The sequence below is a fragment of the Acomys russatus genome, chromosome 13 (genome assembly GCF_903995435.1).
Source record: "Acomys russatus chromosome 13, mAcoRus1.1, whole genome shotgun sequence".
NCBI classification, from domain to species: domain Eukaryota; kingdom Metazoa; phylum Chordata; class Mammalia; order Rodentia; family Muridae; genus Acomys; species Acomys russatus.
The window spans coordinates 45,309,578-45,331,737 of record NC_067149.1 but is presented as its reverse complement, the minus strand read 5'-3'; the positions used below and the strand labels follow the sequence as shown (position 1 = coordinate 45,331,737).

At 40.5% G+C, this 22,160-nt stretch overlaps 1 protein-coding gene across 1 annotated transcript; it reads left to right on the top strand.

Moving 5' to 3' along the window:
* Nucleotides 1-808: 808 nt before the first annotated feature.
* Nucleotides 809-17,595, top strand: Csgalnact2 (chondroitin sulfate N-acetylgalactosaminyltransferase 2). The gene is made up of 7 exons (XM_051155174.1): nucleotides 809-1,664; nucleotides 4,129-4,345; nucleotides 5,215-5,316; nucleotides 8,057-8,235; nucleotides 9,463-9,557; nucleotides 13,175-13,256; nucleotides 17,222-17,595. Exons 1-7 carry the CDS (start codon nucleotides 1,004-1,006, stop codon nucleotides 17,515-17,517), a joined length of 1,632 nt encoding a protein of 543 aa, XP_051011131.1. The 5' UTR covers nucleotides 809-1,003; the 3' UTR covers nucleotides 17,518-17,595.
* The last annotated feature ends 4,565 nt before the right edge of the window (nucleotides 17,596-22,160 follow it).

Sequence of the window (22,160 nt, the reverse complement as noted above, 5' to 3'; positions counted from 1 at the left end):
GCACTTTTGTAAATTCACCATTTTTCTCTAAACAGACAAACATAATTAAATCATTGGTGGTTTTCCTCTATATCGACTCCAAATCTTCCAGAATCGTAAGGAATCTTGCTGTGTCACACAGTGGAAAGTGATCTAATGCTCAAGTAATCTACCAGAGGACTTTGGATATAAAAATGTTCTTAATGTGTTTTCCATCTGTCTGTGACCTTTTGAAATTGTTCTCCACCCCGCCTGATATTTTAGGCTCCCTAGGTTGGCTGAGTTGAGCAATAGAAATTAATGAGCAAGAGTATTTGAGTATAACCAGAGGGACTTTCTCTTACAGTAAGTCATTATTGCTGTAATAAAAACTACTAACAGAAATCCAGTTCCCACATACTACATGCTTTACTTGGAAAGTGGTATGTTAATAAAGAGTTACAAACAGCATGATTTTAAAGTAATTTAATTAGAATCTACATAAAAAACTGAACATACTTTTACTATAGATAGTTTTGATGTTTTTTTGAATCAGGAAGTGATAGATGTATAAACAAACTGGTTTATACATAGTATTTTGGCATTTTGCATGTTATTTTTCTGAATATTTTCTCCCAGTGCTTACCAACTGCTGTAATCTATGTTAGCCTCTTCATAGAACTGTATGTAGAGTAGTGACACAGCCAATTTTATTGAAGCTGCCAGTGATTTGATATACTTAAGGAAATAAAATTCTGATTGATTCTGATCTGTTTCTTTCAGAAAGTCATCACCCATATAATGGATTTTATAGATCAGATTGCTTAATGTGGATATCATGGTAACAATACAGGAAATATACTTAATTTCTCACTTCTGCAAGTAGTCATGACTACTGAAGAAAGAATCTTTTTAAACTACAGAAGAGTCCATTTGGGTCTCTTGTATGGAAATCCTAATTTTGTTTTTAGCTTTTTGTAATTTTTTGCTAAAGTTATGAACAAGCAAAAAGCTTGTCTTGTGAGGCAAACACACACACGTGAGAATGTCTAGAAGAGGACAGATTCTTCACAGCCGGACCCAGTGGCTGCTGTTGGGCCTTGCTTTGCTCTTCAGTTTAGTATTATTTATGTACCTCCTGGAATGTGCTCCCCAGACTGATGGAAATGCATCTCTTCCTGGTGTTGTTAGAGAAAATTATGGTAAAGAATATTACCAGGCCCTCCTGCAGGAGCAAGAAGAACATTACCAGACCAGGGCAACCAGTCTGAAACGCCAGATTGCCCAGCTAAAGCAAGAATTACAAGACATGAGTGAGAAGATGAGATCATTGCAAGAGAAAAAGAGTATAGGGGCTAATGGCATAGGCTATCAAAGTAACAGAGAGCAATCACCTAGTGATCTCTTAGAATTTCTTCATTCCCAGATTGACAGAGCTGAAGTTGGCATAGGCGCCAAACTACCCAGTGAGTATGGAGTCGTCCCCTTTGAAAGTTTTACTTTAATGAAAGTATTTCAGTTGGAAATGGGCCTGACTCGCCATCCTGAAGAAAAGCCAGTTAGAAAAGACAAACGAGATGAATTGGTAGAAGTTATTGAAGCTGGCTTGGAGGTCATTAATAATCCTGAGGAAGATGATGAACAGGAAGATGAGGAGGGCCCCCTTGGAGAGAAACTGGTATTTAATGAAAATGACTTCATAGAAGGTAATATGAAAAATATGTTGGTAAGATCCATGTAATTTGTCATGTAACCTCCATCCACATGCTGTGGCATGTGCACATGTGCATACACACATATATAAAAACATTTTTAATCTCATAAATTCTTATGTTAGTATGAGGATGGTAGTAGCATTGCTAATATGTCATTACTACCCCAGTATTAAAGCATTTACATTTTTATCCATTCAATTTCACAAAAACAGCTTGAAATAGCTTTTGAAAACAGTTAAAATAAGATCATAATAAAAACAAGACTAAGCCGGGTGTGGTAGCGCATGTCTGTAATCCCAGCACTTGGGAGGCAGAGGCAGGCGGATCTCTGTTAGTTCAAGGCCAGCCTGGTCTACAAAGGGAGTCCAGGACAGTCAGGACTGCACAGAGAAACCCTGTCTCGAAAAACCAAAAACCAAACCAAAACAAAAAACCCGACCAAGAATTAGGAAAACAGTATAAATCTAAGTCAAACACAAGAATACCAAACTGAAGGGCTCTTGTGGGCCATGTGATTTGCATTCCTCTCTTATCTGCTGTTGATGTTCCTCTTATGTTTTTTAAAGTGTGTGAACTAAGGTTCAAAATTTGAAAACCATTTGACAAGGAAAGAAAAATATCTAATGCAGTAGGTTAATGGTATTTTCGACTGAGAGAAGCAAATGGTCACAGCATTGAAGGGAATACAGAGTTACATGGTTCTACATTTGGAAACATAAAGAAATGACACATTTTCATAATACAGATTACAAAATGGATATGGGGTCTTTATTTTTATTTGTATGGGTGTTTTGTATGCATGTATAGTGTACCTTGTGTGTGCAGTGCTTGCAGAGACCCGGGGAAGGTATCTCAATCCTTGACCCTGGAGTTACAGTTATCTGCTGTGTGGGTGCTGGGAATCAAACTCAGGTCCTCTAGAAGAGTAGCCAGTGCTCTCAGCCACTGAGCTATCTCTCCAGCCCCAGGATATATATTTTTAAGATGGTATATAACTTAAAGGTCATGTAAATTTTAGATATTTGTTAATTGTTCTAACAAGACATACTTGTGTATTCCTACCTCTCTCCATATTAATGTCCACTGCTAAATATTAAACTGCAAACAAACCCGTTTTGGATATTAAGTGTTTTTAAAAGTTCTTTTTGCTTTATTCTATAAAAAGCCGACCACATATAGCATTTTGTTTAACTCCAAACCGTCATGGCTGTCACAGGTATGGCTTCTGAAGTCTAGCAGGCAGGGCCCAGGGCTTTGCCGGGCATTTTAGCTGTTTTCTTTCAGGGGCTTCCATTTCTGCTGTTAAGTTATGTTAACTTTTATTAGTTGTTTCTCTCAAAATTCTTCCAGTTTTCTGGAAAGCTTAGTTTTTTGTATTATGCAGCGAAACTGGAAGCTGCAGAGGGAACAGGACAGTTAAGTACACGTGGCATGTGTTCATTCCCGCTCTGCGCTAACAGCAGGTAAACCGTGACAGTGTGTGTTCTGCAGCTTCTGTCTGTAATTCCCTTCTCGGCTCCTGTCACTCTGAGGACCTCACTTTTCCTCCACAGTGCCACGACTATCTTCTCTCCTAAATTACCAGCAACCACTAGGCAGCTTCTATTCCTCTTCCAGTCCTTAGTGTGGATGTCATTCCTTCCAGGAAGTGGCCTCTAACCTCAAGCCTAAAATAGCAGTGCTTTCTGTGTGCTCCTGTCACCTCTAGGATACATCCTCTGTCATAGGACTTGTTTTATTATGTTATGTTGCCCATCTCCTGGTTAGTTGTTCTTTCTAGACTGTAAGCCTTAGGAGGGTTGGGGTGAGTCTATCCTTTTCTCTCCTGAGTGTTACACTAAAAATTCATATTGTCCAGTCAGTCTCCACACTGGTTCCCTAAACAAATCTCACTCATTGTATTGAAGTCTGTACTAATATTTTTGTCTGACTTTTCTCTAGATAGATAGATAGATAGATACACATGTGTGTATATACATATACACACACACACACTACACATCACATTGCCACTGTTTATTTTTCTGTCTTCCTCACTAGGCTGACCCTTTCTCATAACTGAGGCCACATGGTCTCTGTTTCATCAATGACTAAGATGAAGGTATTTGATTCATTTTAATTGAGTTGCACCATGAAATAAAAGTTTTGACTCTATTTGTTGGCACTGTAGCAGTAGCGTCTGGTATTAAGAGGGAAAGTTGTACGTAAAAAGGAATAATTCCTATTGGGTGTTACTTTGTGAGTTGACTAATGTAGCGAGCAGTAGTCTTCTTTTGTAGACCTTTTCTTCTAAACAGGAGCTGGTTCCGGTTGTATGTAGGGGAGATATTTTCACAAACAGATAAATCCCTGTGGTGTGGCTGAATACTTCAGATCATTCCCTGAGGGAAATCTGTATTTCTCTTGAATTTACATTTTGACATGAACTTGGTTTGTTCCAAACTCTTTCCTTTAGGCTATTATCGTACTGAGAAAGATAAAGGAACACAGTATGAACTCTTTTTTAAGAAAGCAGACCTTTTGGAATATAGACATGTGACTCTCTTTCGCCCTTTCGGGCCGCTCATGAAAGTGAAGAATGAAGTGATTGACATCACAAGATCAATTATTAATATCATTGTGCCACTTGCCGAAAGGACTGAAGCATTTGCACAATTTATGCAGAACTTCAGGTAACTCGGGACTTGCAGATTTGGCTACGTTCTTCACCGTCCTCCATGCAGATTTGCTTACTTATCTTCACCAAGTATGATGGCTTAGAATTACAGAGTAATTTTATAGGCTTTCGGGGATACTTTCTAGGTTTTTCTTTTCCTTAAAGCATATATGGTGCATTATGTTTCTTGACAGTTTGAGCTCTGATATAAATTTGAGGGTGGCAACTACTTGGAAACTCGATTTGATGGCTGTATAATTATGTTTGAATTTAAGATAGCCTGAACTTTAAAAAATAGTTTTATGTGTATGAGTGTTCACCTTCATGTTTATATGTACACCACATGTGTACAGTGTGTCCATGGAGGCCATAAGAAGGTATCTGGTCCCCTGGAACTGGAGTTATAGGTTGTTGTGAGCCTCCATGTAGGCACTGGGAGCCTCATCCAGGTCCTGTGCTAGAGCAAGTGGTGTTCTTAATCACTGAGCATCTCTCCAACCACAATAAGGTGAACTTTTTTTTTTTTTTTCAAGACAGGGTTTCTCTATGTAGCGTCGTAACCATCTATAATGAGATCTGGTGACCTCTTCTGGTCATAATAAGTAAATCTTTAAAGAAAACATTTTGAAATATAGGAATAAAGTAGCCATAGCCCTCAGAGGGTTTTTTTTTTTTTTCACTGACACACAGGCTTTGTGCCTTTGCTGTAATACCTTCCACAATTGAGTGGTATCATCACTTTAATATTTGCTTAATACTGAGTGTGATTTCATTCTGTTGATAGTTTTTTATTCACTTCCTTGCCAAAATTTAATATAATTGAGTTATGAATGAGTGGTGCCTTATATGTTTTCTTGAACAAATTTTATTTTTCAATTCTGTTAGAGACGTTTGTATTCATCAAGACAAGAGGATTCATCTCACAGTTGTATATTTTGGGAAAGAAGGACTGTCTAAAGTCAAGTCTATCCTAGAGTCTGTCACAAGGTCGGTGAGCCAAAGCATACTGTGAAGTCCCTCGTGCTCAATGCTAAGTGTGTAAGAAGAATGAGAATTTCAGATACTTAGTGTTAGGACTTTTTAAAAATAATTTATTTATTTTTATGTGTATTGGTGTTTAGCCTGCATATTTGTCTGTGTGAGGGTGTCAGATCTTGAAATTACAGACAGCTGTGAGCTGCCATTTCGGTGCTGGGAATTGAACCTAGATCCTTTGGAAGAGCAGTCAGTGCTCTTAACTGCTGAGCCACCTCTCCAGCCCCCTAGTGTTAGTGCTTTTAAATAACTGCCGTCTTAAGGTCTGGCTGAGGTGCTGTGGAGACTGCTCAGTGGGTAGGCACTGCTGCACAAGCGTAAGGACCTGAGCGTGAGCCCTCAGCCCATGGACAGCTGGGCATGGCCGCATGCGTGTGTCATCCCAGTGTTCTTACGGCAAGATGGGTGGGAGATAGGAGAATCTCTAGAAGTTCACAGGCCAGCTGATGTGTTCAGAGACAACACAGAGACCCTGTCCCAAACAATATAGAAGGAAAGCGTAACCCCCAGGATTGTTCTCTGGTATTTACATGCATGCACACACATATGCACACAAATGTGCACCCACATGTACATGCATATACATCATGCATATACATAAATAAATCACACACAAAGTTGTCTGAGCATGTATTTGTGAATGGGTGGTAATGTTGGTAAGTTTTTCCTGTGACTCTGCAAACCCATCTTCCTTTAATTGCTTAGCAGGCAGCCTGGGCTGAGGAGGATGCTGTGTGGCCTCTGCTTGCCCACTTGCTGTACTCTTGCAGGCTCAGTTCACTTTTCTAAAGCTAATCTCTGCTTTGATACCATCTAAACTTAGCTCACCTTTCTTCCCTGCTATGTACCCGTGCTTCTGCTCTCTCCTGAAAATGGTGCTTATTACAGCCTCTCACCCGATTCTGCAGTACACAGTAGACACTATTTTGTTTCTGTGCTTCTACAGCCAAACTTAATGGAAAAGTACTTCTCTAACTAGCCAGGTTTGTACCTGGCACATAGTAAGTGTTCAAAGATCTGAATGAATGAAGGAGTTAGTAGTTCCTTAATAATTTTTCACTCTTTAAAGTGAAAATTTCTTCTCCAATCATGGGCCCAAATCTATCCCTTTTCTCTATACCCTCCGTAGTGGTTCTTTTACGTTTGATAGCCTAGCCTTCCTTCTTTAAAATGTTCTTATGCATATGAAATTTTAATGTAAATGTGCTGTATATTGTTAGGTTGGTTGGTTGCTTTCACTACATGTAAACTGCATGTCTTTTGTGGCCTTTTTGTCTTTGTGCTGGTTGTGAGCAGCCATTTCTCTTGGATTATCCAGCTAAGGTCTGTAGAGTCCCACCTGCTGTGCTCCAGGTGTGCTGCTCAGGCACTTGGAAGACTGGACACAGCTGAGAGGGTAAAACCCTGTCCCTGACCTGCAGAGGCTCTCACAGCCTTGAGGACAGAAGTACAGCCACCACCTTTCCCTCTCCACATCATGGTGGCCCTCCTTCAGCTCACAATCAGACCACTTTCATAGGCCCTGGGCCTAATTTCTGAGAGACAGACTTCTTTTACTCTTTGCTTCTACTTGTCTCTGGTGAGTTACTTCTAATTGGGACCTTTTCTCTGTTCCTTGCCTGCCACTGCCACCACCTAACTAGTTCAGTGACTCGCTAGCGTTGATGCCAGCGGCACCTGGTGGATCACTAAAGCATGAAGGCCTTCTCCACCCCGGCTTGTCTTGTCGTGGCTCAGGGTTAGCCTACAACTTGCCATCAGTCGGCTTGCCAGGAGGTCTGCCGGCTTCACTGAAAAACACCTGAGAGCCCTGCTGACCCCTCCTTCCCTGTAAAGAACTAACACAGTGGTTTGACCTGGGATGGTGGCGCTCCTCAGTCTGGCTTTCCTCTCATTCTTCCTCTTTCCGAGTTTGTTGGTGTGGCCCTCTCCTCACTGTTCCCCATATGCTTAATTTGACCCCCTACTTCCTCTAAAAATCTCTTCGCTTCTGAGAATGATTTGAAATGGCCTTTCTATTTGCCACTGACTTGGGGATTCTATCAAAAGACTTTGTAATTCAAGTTTCCCATCTGACATTCAGCTTCTATAGGCACAAGTAACCTCTTCCCAGAACCACTGTTTGTTCATTCATTCAGCAAATATTTATTGAACTTACTACTCTTTGAGGGCCAATGTGTCATAGTGACGAGCACAAAAATCAATTTTGATGGAGTGGGGAGATACCCAAATAAACATGTCCCATGATACTAAGGGAAGCAGCTGAAGAAGAGAGGGTAGAGACTAGAGAGCCGACTTCCCATGTGGTATCAGCGAGGAGGCCTCTGACAAAGCGGGGGTGTTTGAGGACCTGAAAGAGGGCAGAAGAGCACTTTATGTATCATTTGTATAGAATGCATTATTAATTACCAGAAACTATGGCTGTTTTTTCATGTATCTACATTTCTTCCACATGCACGTTTAATATCTCAAAAGGGAGTGCATCTTTTAAGATTCATACCATTAGCACATTGCTTCAGACGTGGCCATTTGATGAATATCTGCCACCGATAATGAACAAACGCATATTTTCTTTTTCTATGTGAATATCTAACCAACACGAATATAGAATGTATGTTGTAAGTTCTGTTGTAGAGAGGACATTGTCACACTTTAATGGACTTACCAGCTCTTGTATTTGCTTTCCTCATAGTGAATATAATTTTCATAATTACACCTTGGTCTCACTGAATGAAGAATTTAACCGTGGCCGAGGACTAAATGTGGGCGCCCGAGCTTGGGACAAGGGAGAGGTCTTGATGTTTTTCTGTGATGTTGATATATATTTCTCAGCTGAGTTCCTCAACAGCTGCCGATTAAATGCTGAGCCAGGTGCGTAAACACTGTTACATGAGCTGAGTGAATAAGTTTTTTATTAAACCTTAGGATATTTTTCAAAGTTACATTAGGCATAGTTTAACTGAAACTTTGACCCTCTGATTCCAAATCCTTTGTTTTCTTGGAGTCAAATTCCAGCAGTTCTTTCTGAAGGAGGGTGAAGAAAGGCAGGGCTGGGGTGATCTCAGTGGTGGAGCGCTTGCCTAGCATATGTAAACCCTCAGGTGTGTGTGGAGACGTGGAGAGGGAGGGCACGCAAAAGGAGGCAGGTCTGCAAATTGACTTTCAGGACAGAAGGAGTCACACAGATGGTGTAGAGGGCAGAGTTAGGAGTTCTTAGTCTCAGGAAGATACTGTGTGCACATACATGCACACAGGCAGGCACACGCATGCACACAAGAGTCACACAGATATGGTGTAGATGGGAGAGTTAGAAGTTCTTAGTCTCGGGAAGATAGTGTGTCCACACACACACACGCATGTGAGCATGCCCACACACATGCATACACACTCACACTCACGCATGCATGTACACACACGCGCGCGTGCGCACACGGGCACACACACACACACTCATGCATATACTTTACACAGGCATGCAGAGGTCTATACACAAGTGTTTGGTCTCCAGATTATACAATTTAAAGTGATACATTGTTTTGCATGGTAGATATGAAACAAATTTGTTGATTTATAATATAAAGAATTATGTAAGGAGGCTGCCGTGTAGCAGGTTCCTTGGGCATTACTAAGTAGTTGATGCTAGCATACAGGGCCGAAGCCAGTCATAGCAAGGCTTCCTCTACTGAGAGGAAATGACCTAACTAGCTGGTTAGGTCCTTGAGTGCCATCAGTTTGGATGAGAAAGTCTTCCCCGTAACTTTCCCAGATCTTAGTTTAAATCTGTCTGCAGTTCTGTTTTATTATTATTTTATATATCTATGAATTGCACAGTGTTCTGTGTAACTACTGTGTATCTACTATTACTGAAGAGTAATAATAAAAATGTCTGAGTTTCTTGGTGCTCATCAGTGGTTAACTTACATCTGTTACTGTTCCAGTTTCAGTTTGACTTTTAATGTGTTTTCAAATGAACAGTGTCATTCTGTAACTTGAGAATTGAAAGAATTATCACAATGATAAAAAATAAAGTCTCCATAGATACAGTAATAAAAACCAGCCCTTCATTTGAGTGGGATAAACCTATATTTTTATTTGTAGGTAAAAAAGTGTTTTATCCTGTGGTGTTCAGTCTTTACAATCCTGCCATTGTTTATGCTAATCAGGATGTGCCACCCCCTGTGGAACAGCAGCTGGTGAGATTTTTTTATCTTTGCTTATGAAAGGCTCCATGATTTTTTTCTAGTTTCCTTTATGTTTGTTGTACAAGTAGAAATAAAGTTTTAATTTAAAGAATTAGCTGTCTCGGGAGGCAGAGGCTGGCAAATTGCTCTGAGTTCGAGGCCAGCCTGGTCTACAAAGTGAGTCCAGGATGGCCAAGGCTACACAGAGAAACCATGTCTCGAAAAACCAAAAAATAAAAAATTAGCTGTTTCAAACAGTTTCATAGCCTCTTTTGCATTACTACCCCCAGCAAAAGGCTTTCATTTCTCTAAGTGGCAGTGACAGGAGAAAGCAGTTAACCACAAGGAAAATCCTCATGTTCCAGAGTGTACTGACTGTACAGCCACATTTCTGTCAACTTTTTAAAGTAACACTAAAACTAATACTAATTTTTAAACTCCACTAATTAGAAATTAAAAAATAACTATCAGGGAATAGTATGCTATAGGAAATTATGTAGAAAGTCATAAAAGGCAAATACTAATTTTTAAACCCCTCTAACTAGAAATTTAAAAATAACTATCAAGGAATAGTATGCTATAGGAAATTATGTAGAAGGTCATGAAAGGCAAATGCCATGCCTCAAGCCTATAGTTATCACCTAAGCTACACTTAAATATGCTTACTGTTTGAAATAATATGGTTCACAGAGATGTTACACAGCTAGGACATAGTGTTCTGTGTTTTATTCGCCTGGTTTCTCAGAGTTAGCACTGTATGTTCCCTTTACCCTATGTGGAGGCCAGTATGCTTAGTATATATACAAATAGGACCAAAGTGACAAATTGATTACTCACATCTACTTTAATGTGACGCCCCAAATCTCTTGATGTATTTAATATCTAAAGTGATACTAAAAATAATCAGTAACCACACATAATAGAAAATAAGTTAAGACATAAATATTAATCAACTTTACTAGGAATAAAAGAGCTTTGTGAAATCACTTCTTTTAAAACTCACAGCCATAGCCTGGCATGGTGGCACATGCCTTTAATTCCAGCACTTGAGAGGCAGAGGCAGGCGGATCGCTGTGAGTTTCAGGCCAGCCTGGTCTACAAAGTGAGTCCAGAATAGCCAAGGCTACACAGAGAAGCCCTGTCTCGGGGGTGGTGGTGGGGGATCACAGCCATGCAGGTGAAGCTAGTGGGAATGTAGGCCAGCTCTGTGGGTTCACGCTTAAACAGCTTCATCTGTGATCAGTGATAACTGCTCCTGGGATCTGCTGAGCAGAGAATCAGAGCTTAGAGTCGCACTGTGCATAAATTGATAACATTAAACACAAGCAAAGTCGAATAAGAAAGTCACTAGTACTTACTATAGTGAGTATTATATATCAAGAGGAAGGCATGAAGTGTAAATTAGTAAACCAAAGTGTGAGTATGGAGGAAAATGGACATGCAGTTATATTTCCAGGTGACTTGTAATATTGGAATTGTGTTCACTTCTTTTTTCCCTCTCTCCCTTCCTCCCTCCCTCCCTTCCTTTCTTTTTGAGACAAGGTCTTACTATATAGCTTAAGGCAGGCCCAGAACTTACTGTCTAACCCAGGCTGGCTTCAGACTTAAGCCTCAGTCTTCCAAGGTCTGGGAATCACAAGTATGTAGCACCGTGCCCAGATGGATGACATTATAATAGCAGCTGATGTTTGTATGCCTTGTACTGTGTATGGTTCCAGTTGACCTGCGTGTTAACTCACTTAATCCTCCTGACAGCCTTTGTGATAGATGTTTCATGACTCCTTTTGACAGATGAGAACATAGCTGTGCTGCTGCTGTATCCGGTGACCTGACCATATTGGGACCCTGGCAGTGTGCTCCATGGTCACTCTAAGGCACTGCACAGACTACCGCTGTTATATCAGTTCATCCAATATTGAGGGTCTGTTCTGTGCCAGACACTGTATTTCACTGGGAACCACAACACCCATAACCCTGCCTGGTTCATAGGGAGCTTTATTCTGGAAGAAGACAAAAATCAAAGTCTGATAACAAGCATGATTAAGACAAACCAAGTTGTAAAAACTGATGAGGTGGTTTCTGTGCTGTGTTCAGCCAAAAGTGCATTTCAGAGCTGAGGCTGCTGTCAGCCTTGGGGTGGCTGGAAGGAAGCAGCTAAGCAGTGGCTGAATCTCCTTGGGTGGTTGGGCACAGTGCTGGCCCAGGTCACATAGAATGTGTGGGGCCCCTAGGAGTTTGCATTGTATGCTGCCTATGCTAGCATTTAAAGAGAAGAAAAACTAACTCTGGCAGGAAGCAGCCAGAAGGACTTCAGCAACAGATGGAAGTGGGGGTGTGGTTGTAGCCGGGCAAAGGTGTTAATTATACAGAATGTTTAGATATATTTGGACACAGAACTGATAGCTTGTTGTTGGAGCAGATGTAGAGACTAAAGAAAAAGGAAGGAGTGGAAGTAGGGAGGGTCAGGGCTTAGCTGTAGCTATGGGGGATGTCAGAGAGAGTCCCATGTTGCCTGTTGTCGTGAACCTGGCATTCCCAGGCGTGAGACTCGGAGGCTAGAGATTTAGGTTATGGCTAGGCTACTGGTTCATACATCACTAAAGCTATGCAATGAGTATTGACAACCGAGATTAGAAATGAATATATATTGACTTGCTATTTTCCCACAAATTGCTGATTTTATGTTTCTCTACTTGGACTTCAGCAGCAAGAACTTTATTTTAATATTGGTTTTTCCTCATAGCAGAAAAGGATTTGGTAGCTCTAAGGGTCTAAATGACCCTTCAGCAGTTGTTGGCAGACTCTGTAAAGAGCCACTGGGAGACTCTTCAGGCCTTCTAGGCCAAATGGTCTAGTTGTAACTACACATCCAGCTCCCTTCCCTGTACTGTGGGAGCCCTCTGATGTCTTTGTCATGATAAATTTATTTAAACAGTAGGTGGCTGGCCAGAGTTAGCCAGGGCTGTAGTCTTTTTGACCCCTTGCTTATGCCACATACACAGAACAAGTTGTCTTTCCTGCAAACTCTCATGAGAGCAAGGGGATCTTTGGTTTCTAACGTGCCCAACAACTTCCCTTTTTAGCTTGTTGGTTTGAATTCTGTCTTAATACCTGTTAGCAAACAACTTACACAAAGTGGGTGAAACTGTCTCATGGCTACAAAGTGTCCGTGCCCTGCTGAGAGCTACAGATGACAAGAGTTCCCTAAAAGCCCACGAGCTGTATGGGATCAAATAGTTACCAGAACAGAACTACACTGAGGAGGCCAGGAAAGTGGGTGCTGGGAAACACGCAGATAAAGGGTGTGTATAGAGGTGATTGTGGTATATTGTAGTATGGTTACATTTAACTCCTGCCCTCCTATCATGAGGCCATTGAAGTTATTAGTAACCTCAGCTGGAACTCTGTACAGGCTTGAGTTCAGTTAAATTGAAAGTGATAAAAATTTTGTTTTCATGGAGATTAAGATATTCACTCATTTTTTAAGGATTTAACAGCATAAGTACATATGACCTTTTATCATTTACATAAATGGCAGGAATTTTTTTTTGTAAAATAGTTGTTTAATTTATTAAAGCTTATAGTTATTAAAGATTAAATTGATTTTTTTTTTTCTTCTTTATCATAAGGTTCATAAGAAGGATTCTGGTTTTTGGAGAGATTTTGGCTTTGGGATGACTTGTCAATATCAGTCGGATTTCCTGACTGTTGGTGAGTATTCAATACATCTAAAGCTAGACCCTCTTGCCTAGTCTAGGCCCTATGGCATTTTCCCAAAAGGCTTCAGATTTGAGTACTTTCTGTTAAATTGTGATGATTTATATCTGAACTATAATAAAAAATAAATAAAAGTATAGCATAAAAAGCAATAAAAATAAAGGTAAAGCAAAGTTGATAATTAATGTCTTAGATGATAAACATGAAGTTATAAAGGTAAAAACTAAATTTACTAGTTTCTCAGGCAGGTTTTTATAAGAAAACCATAACCAGGTAACCAGATGGGAAGCAAGGGGGAGGGCAGGATTACATAATTTTGACCAATTAAACACAAGAAGAATAGACTTTGTTCTGAGTACAGTGTCCAGATAGATAGACAAAGGATTTTAAGCTGATTGGCTAGGATTTAGGGTAGGGGAGTTCTTGGAGGTTTTCCAGCTCTCTGGGAGTAAGGAACACAGCAGGATGTTTTGGTCTTAACTCTAATAGAACATACATTTATCTTTAACCCAAGCAGAACATGCATTTATCATCTGTTGTTTAATTCTAAGCAGCAAGCATTGAACCTTCATGGTTTCAGGCACATAGAAGGGCTTGAGAACTTAATTTCACCTTATAAAAAAATGGCTTCTGATATGCTAAGAGCGATAGCTGAAGTTAACAGAGGAGCCACAGTTATGCTAGGAAAAATATATTGCCCCTCAGTATTAGTCACAGCAAGGAGAAAAATAATACGTCAGATAGTTGTGTTTGACCTTTTCAGGAATTGCCATGGTGCGTTCCAAAAGGGCCATATCCATTTACTTTCTCCCAGCAGTGCATGATGGTTCCAATGTAACATTTATGTATGTGTGTGTGTATTCTATGTATGAGTGCTTGTCTGCATGTACATCTGCATGCCAGAAGAGGGCATCAGATTGCATTATACCATGTGCTTGCTGGCAGTTGAACTCAGGGACCTCTGGAAGCACTAAGCCATCTTCCATCCCTCTTATCTTTTTTTTTTTTTTTTTTTTTTTTTCCTAAATAATTCCAGCTGTTAGAGTGTATCTGAAGTAGTGCCTTGTTGGGGGTGGGGTTGTTGTGCTGTTTGTTGAGTCTCAGTGTTTTAGTAGCCCTGTGACCTTGTACTGTGATCTTGGTGCATCTGTCTTCCCTCTGCTTTCTCTGGGCAGGGCAGCCAGAGGGAGAATGGAAGTGGATCTTGCCTTACTTCAGGCTCTGACTTAAACAGCAGACAGACTAGGTTCTGGTTAACAGTTCTCCTGATGTCAGGCTTTAAAAGGACTGGATTCACTAGTATACTTCAGAATGGTGTCCTACCCCACTCTTGTGCCTTGCTTTCTAGAAATGAGGTGTTTTAAAAATCTAGAGGATCTTTTTCTATCTTCACAGTGAGAACTTAGTGGGAGTAGGTAAGGTTGCCCACTATGAAGCCACTGTGGTGGGCCCCATGGAGTCCCTGGCGCCCAGCCTTGTCTAGCAGGTCAGGACTGTAGGTTTTCCTGTCCCAGTACTGCTTCTTGGAGAAATTTCTTCTGCAGGAAATAGTGATTCTTTGTGTCTGCTTGTCTCTTCAAGTTTTAGCCTGTGACCTTACTTCTCAGAAGGATGTAAGAAAAATGGCTGATTTTTCAGTTTGTTCAGCTTTTTATCTGTGGGTCCCAAGCAGTGGTTTCTAAGCTTCTTAAAGGTCACACTTACAGAGTTCCTTCTGTGCTCAGGTTAGGCGTCTGTACTCTAATATTTGAGCAGTGGGTTCCTGTTTGTAAGGAAGAAAGACAGAGCTGTATCAATTTAGCATTTATTTCAGATATGACTGTTTAAAGTTTATAGAGATTCTAATTGTGAATGTCAAACTATATCATATAGGATAAATTTGAAAAGAAACATAACTTAAAATTATCTTCTTCTCCTTCTCCTCCTCCTCCTCCTCCTCCTCCTTCTTCTTCTTTTTTTAGACAGCATTTCTCTGTGTTATAGCCCTGGCTGACCTGGACCCACTTTATAGACCAGGCCAGCCTCGAATTTATAGAGATCCTCCTGCCTCTGCCTCCCACGTGCTGGGGTTAAAGGTGTGCATCACCATGCCCAGCCCTTAAGACTATTTTCTAGCTGTTCAAAAAACTTCAAATACTTTTTTGTTCTCCCTGCTTTTTAAAAAGTCAGTAGTTTAGCTTGAACCCAACTTAAGAAGTATCTCACTTTCCTGTTAAGTGAAGATTTTCATGGGACAAGCCCCTTGGGCTAGTGTCCAGTCACAGTCATAGGGGAGGGGAGTAAGGGGAAAGGGGAGGGAGGGAGGAATGGGAGGATACAAGGGACGGGATAACAATTGAGATGTAATATGAATAAATTAATAAAATATTTTTTAAAAAGAATACTTGGAGGTGAGGTAGGAAAAAAAAAAGAGGTATCTCCATTCCATTGTCACCCACTGCAGTTAGCCTCTGTCCTGCTGCGTCATCAGAGTCGTGCTAATAAGATTATAATACTGCTTATGCTGCCACGCCCACTGGCGTGCTCTTTCTCTTTAAGTTTTTCAGTACTGGGGCTGACCTTGCTGCACCCCCATGCACTGCCTTTGTTTTTTGTTTTGTTTTTGTTTTTGTTTTTTGAGTTAGGCTCTTATAGCTCAGATTGGCCTCGGACCTAAGACCCCCTGCCTTTACGTCATGAGTGCTGGTGTTCTAGCTGTGTGCTACCGTGCCCAGTGTTCTTTGGTTTGGGGTTTTTCTTTTTCCTTTTTGTTTTCTTTCTTTTAAGTTCCTAATTGAGTAACACACCTGACAGTTTGCTCCTGAATTGGCTACCATCTTGGTATCTTTTCCAGAGTTTTCTCCTTTGCCTGAGTTCATGTCTCAGCCTCTACCTTTCTCTGCCTGTGTCTAACCTCTAAAGGTTGCCATGCGTTAGTATTTAAACCTAGGCATTACTTTTCTTCTGAACTCTCTCAGCAATCCCAATTCATTCCTATGGCTTCAAACCATATGCTGCTAAAATTCCTTCCCTAAGGAAGATGGAAGTAATGTCCCCCCTCCTTCCTCCAAGGGGAGAACCACAGGCTAGACCAGTACAGTTCACTCCAGTGCATGTATTAGTCTTACAGACCACGAGGTTGCAAGCAGGAGAGTAGGTGATTTTAAAGCAACCACATGGGAAAGCCTGCACCCAGGTGGTGGCACACCTTAATCCCAGCACTCCAGAGGCTGGTCTCTGAGTTCGAGCCTAGCCTGGTCTACAAAATGAGTTCCAGGACAGCCAGGGAGGGCTGTACACAGCGAAACCCTGTCTCGAAAAACAAAACAAAAGATTCCCATGACCAAGTGCCCTCTCACTGGTCCTTCCTACAGTGGGTATGTACTCAGCCCTCCCAGAGGCCACACACAATTAGGACAGAATTACATATCCCTGATTGGGAGACATGGGCCCCTGCAGTGAGGGTCCCTGCTCCTCCTATAATGGAAGGGCAGTAGTCTGCAAGTCCAGTTGTGGTGATCTTTTGCAAGGAGGCACAGCTGTTTCATGTGGCCCAGAGAACAGTCCTGTATAACACTGTCTATGCATCCAGTCGTAAGCTTCCTTCTCAAGGTTGTCCATTTCTTGTGCTTTTCCCTATAGAAAGTTTGCTGTATCCCAGAAGATCCTGTTTCTTGAAGAATAGGGAAAAAATATATTGATGGTGGGGCTGTGATTTGTTTTTCTTTCTCCTTTGACTTTCTGTAGAACTTGCTGTTCCTAAATATTTATTGCGACAACAGTGTTCTCAGCAGCTGATGTTGAACTCACATAGTCTAAATGTCAGCTGTTAATGGATTTCCAAGCCAGGAAGTCACCCCGCTATGTTGTTGTCTTTGTGCTGTGCCATGCCATCTCATTCAAAGCAGAACATTTACTATTAAAATGCTTGTTTGTGCTTTGGCTGCCAGACACTTAAAGTGCCAGTTTTGTGCCTGCAGGCGGCTTCGACATGGAAGTAAAAGGCTGGGGTGGAGAAGATGTTCATCTCTACCGAAAACACTTGCACGGTGATCTCATTGTGATTCGGACTCCAGTGCCTGGTCTGTTCCACCTCTGGCATGAGAAGCACTGTGCGGATGAACTGACCCCTGAGCAGTACCGAATGTGCATCCAATCCAAAGCCATGAACGAGGCCTCTCACTCCCACCTGGGAATGATGGTCTTCAGGGAGGAGATAGAGATGCACCTTCGCAAACAGGCTTACAGAACAAACAGCGAGGCTGCTGCGGGGTGACAGTCACCAACACGTTAGACTGCACACAAGCCTTAAGTCCAATCCTAGATCCTGTGCCTCTTCCAGAGAAAAACTTTTTTTTTTTTTTCACATTCTTTCTGAAATTTTTTGTAGTTCAGCTTGATGTAAGAAGAAAATACAGGTGTTGGTGCATAGCCTGCTTTGTGAGAGTTCTGTGGCATGAAACAGTTGACAAGATGAAATTTGGTATTTGTACCCAAAATAGTTTGAATTAGATTCTGCTTGGTACCTATGTCCTGATTGGCCCCACGTGTGTGTGAGGCTGATGTTGGGTTGGTTAACACATTCCCTACAGGGAGCAGGACATTGGGTGGTCATGACGTACAGGCAGCTGTCACCTGCCAAACACTAAGCCCATCATCTGAAAATGGATGACTCCAGTTTTTAAATGAGAGCTTCCATTGATCACACGCAGACTGTTCTGTCACAGAGAATAATAAAATGACACATCTGAAATCTACAGCCCATCACGAAGGCATAAATCGAAGCCCCTTAACTTCTTGTTGCTTTACCTCTGAATATCTGTTTTTAAGTAAATAGATACAGTAGATATAGTTTAGAATCTATAGTTTGGTTATAAATAAACATATTATTATGTTATCATGTACAAAATGCATTGTCAAAGTTGCAGTGGAGTGTTTTGAGCATTTTATTATATCAGAATGCAGGAAAATAGCTTTGTTTGGGAACATCTCTTTATATAAGCCAGATGCATCAGAACCTTCCTGAAGAGGCATAGAAGATATATGAACATTATAGCATGGTTTTGTATGACTTTTGTTTTGCACTGTTTTGTTTAGCATGGGTACATATATATTTATTTTCTAGTATATTAACATTTGCAAAAACTGTGTTTGCATTTGTATTATACTTTCAGTTGAAAGTTTCATTGAAAAAACAATTTAATATGTTATATAAGAAGATTACTCTTGATTTGAGAAAAGGGAAGGGAAAGTAATCTGATAAAAAAATATAAATTATGGAGCCTGGCTTGGTGATGCACGCCTTTAATCTCAGCGCTTGGGGAGGCAGAGGCAGGCAGTGAGTTCGAGGCCAGCCTGGTCTACAGAACAGCCATGGCTGTTACAGAGAATCCCTGTCTCAAAAAACCAAGAAAAAAAATATATATATGAATTATGGAGTACTTTTAAAAATTATGTACAGATTGAATGTTATTTTAATTGAAGTGTAAAATATATTAATGAGACAAGATGAGTAAGAAATTATATTCCAATAGAACTGTACTATAATATTTATCACACATGGATATTTTATTATTGGGCCATTTACTAGATCCAGAAATTGGAGATAAAGTAAAAGGCATGCATAATTTTTTTAACCCTTGACTTTTGAAAGGGACCTACTATTTGTATATAACCCGTGAAAACTCAGAAAAGCTCGTTATTTTTGTTCAGTAAATCATACTGTCTCAAGTGTTACAAATGCAAAATTTCTAGGTGCTAAAGTGAATCCAATTTAATAATAACTGGTTACTGGGGGTTCTGCCTGGGGTAGTGTTGAGGTGTTTTTAAGATGTATAAAGTGCTTTCTGCAGAATAAGCCAAGCCAGTGTCTCCTTTGTACAGTTGTTTATTGTGAAGAGCACTGAACGTGGCATTTAAAGTTAGGGCACTTAATGATTTACAGATGTGGCTCGGCTTGGTTTTGAGTTTATCAAATAGTTTTTACTTTAACTCCTATTTTTTTTTTTAAGAAACTAGCTTTTATTTTAAGATGGAAGCTAAGTAATGAAAGCATTATATATTTTTACATTAAGTGGTACCAATAAAGTATTTTGTTACCAAAAGTTAAATAAAATGTGGTAAATTAATTTCTTTATAATTTGAAATAGCATAAGTTCAAAAACATACACAGCATGCAATTGTGACATTAAGGAATAATAAAGCAAGCACCAGTGCACAGTGCTTGTGGTCCAGCACCACTGCCTGCCCCTATTGCGCCCTCCCTGGGACACACATCCTCACCCGTTCTGTCACTGTCACAGTCTGACGATTGTGATAGTTTGTCACTTGTCTTTCTTCACGGTGTTCCAACTCTGTATATCTCTACTGTTTAATTTTGTCTGGCTGTGAATCATGTTATTATTTCATTACATGTTTTCTAACTTTTATAAGGTATTGTGGGTTTTTGGGAGGGGTTGGTGTTGGTGTTGGTGTTTTGTTTTGTTTTGTTTTTTCGAGACAGGGTCTCTTTGTGTTAGCCTTGGCTGTCATGGACTCAGTTTGTAGACCAGGTTGGACTCGAACTCACAGCAGTCCACCTGTCTCTGCCTCCCAAGTGCTGGGATTAAAGGCATGTGCACTACCACGCCCAGCCCAAGGTATTATGTTCTTAAAGCCCACCCATGTCAATATCCAAATTGATTCATTTTTATTATTGAGTAGGATTTCATGAATATATTATGATATTGATTTTATTGATATTTGTGGTGCTTTCAGAGTTTTTGGTTATATTGTTGGTTAGCTTTTGATTGTTTATAGTTTTCCTGTGTTCTTTTGCTGTTACATGCAGTGGTGTCATGAGCATTGCTGTACACTCCTGTAAGTGTGCCAGGATTCTATATCATTAGTTCTATGTATATTGAGCTTACTTTCCAAAGTAGACCACCTTAGAACACTAGGTGGAGTTTCCTTTGTGTGAAATTATTCTGTAAAGTAGAAAAAGAAGGATCTCTTTGATAGTTTTTATACTAAAAGTCTTGCACTTACTTGGTGAGATGAAGTCCAAAATACTTTTGTTTTTGTTTTTGTTTTTTGAGACAGGGTTTCTCTGTTAGCCTTGGTTGGCCTGGACTCACTTGGTAGATCAGGCTGGCTTCGAACTCACAGAGATACACCTGCCTCAGCCTCCCGAGTGCTGGGATTACAGGTGTGCACCACTGGGCCCAGGTTGTCCAAGATACTTTGGAGGCTCTTGTGACTGGGGCTGTTTTCTTAGGGTTTTTCCCTCAGTATGTTTGTTGTTGAGTACATCTCATCAGCTGGAGGTGTTTTTAGTGGAGTCTTCAGGGCTTTATGTATAGAATCATATCACCTGCAAATAAGGATGCTTAGATGTTTTCCTTTCCTGGTCGTATCTATCTCATTCTGTTGTCTTATTGCTCTAGCTAAGACTTAAAAGCCTATTGTTGAACGCAGAGAATGGACACCATTGTGGATACCGTTTCTTGTTACATAGCCATGTTACATTGATACCCAGGCCAGGCAAGGTCCTACCTCCACTACCCCAACATCGGTTGTAGGCCAGTCTCCTAGATGAACAGAGATGCAAACTAATTCAAAAGATCACCCAAAATGGTCAAGCCAGCCTCGTCATAGAGATGCAGAGGTCGTTCGACATATATGTAATCCACCACTCAAGAGCAGAAAGCAAGTTATCATCTGATTAGATGCAGGAAGGGCCTGGCCAGAATTCAGTGTCCCCTCATGACAAAAGTCTTGAAGAATCTACAGACACCAGGGACATAACACAATAAAGGCCCACAGTCAGCATTCTACTAAATGAAGAAAAGCTCAAACTATTTCCATTAAGACTAAGAACAAGACAATAGTGTGCGCTGACACACACAAAAATTGCTGATCAGTAGAAGAGAGATAAGTCTGCACCTACAGCAACCTGATTTTTGACAAAGTGTGGAGAAAAGACATCAACTTTAAACAGGGGTGTTGGGAAAACAGGGTATCTACGTGTAGAAGAATGGACTTGCTCGTTTTCTCTCACCCTTCACCCAAACCAATTCCAAATGCATCAACAATCTCAGTGTTAGACCTGACACTGAAGAAAGTAGTGGATACACTCAGGGTGGGCTAAGGTAAGGACTTTCTAAGTAGGACTTTGGGAGCCCAGAACATAAGACCAACAGTCAACATGTGGGAGTTCGTGAAATTAAATGCCCCCATACTGCAAAGTTATACTGATGAGGCGCGCCACAGATTGGAAAGAGTCTTTGCCAGATAACATACCTGATGAGTTTAAGTGTTTATAATATACAAGCAACTAAAAAAACTAAACACCAATAAAACAACCCTGTTTTTTAAGTGGACTATGAAACTAAACAGTTCTCAGAAGCCCATGCTTGGCTGTCAGAGAAATCCAACTTACTTTAAAATATTTTATCTCAGTCAAAATAGCTAAGGTTAAGAAAGCAAAAGAACAAATGCTAGAGAGGTTGTGGGGAATGGAGACTTCCATGCATTGTTGGTAGGAGTGAAAATTTTAACTAACTGCTGTGGTACTCAGTATAACAATTCCTCAGAAAACTAGAAATAGATTTCCCTTAGTAGCCAACTATGCCACTCCTGGCATAAACCCAAAAGACTATTTCCTACTGTAGAGACATGCCTTTCCATGTTTATAGCTGCTCTATTCACAGTAGCTCAAACACGGAAACAACCTAGGTGCCCGTAAATTGACGAACGACAATGAAATGTGATGCCTATATACACATTAGAATACAATAGAATTTTATTTGGCCATAAAGAAAAATTAAATTGAAAAATTTTCAGGTGAACTGATGAAGCTGGGAAACATACTGAGTGAGCCAACACAGACATAGAAAGGCAAACACATGTTCTCATATTAGTGAGACTAGTATGTGGGTC

Bases quoted from the DNA above. Each gene is read 5' to 3' on its own strand.
- Csgalnact2 (XM_051155174.1), top strand. From the start codon at position 1,004: ATGTCTAGAAGAGGACAGATTCTTCACAGCCGGACCCAGTGGCTGCTG. The intron at 4,346-5,214 runs GTAACTCGGGAC...CAATTCTGTTAG, and splicing joins CAATTTATGCAGAACTTCAG to AGACGTTTGTATTCATCAAG. The intron at 9,558-13,174 runs GTGAGATTTTTT...CTTTATCATAAG, and splicing joins CCCCTGTGGAACAGCAGCTG to GTTCATAAGAAGGATTCTGG.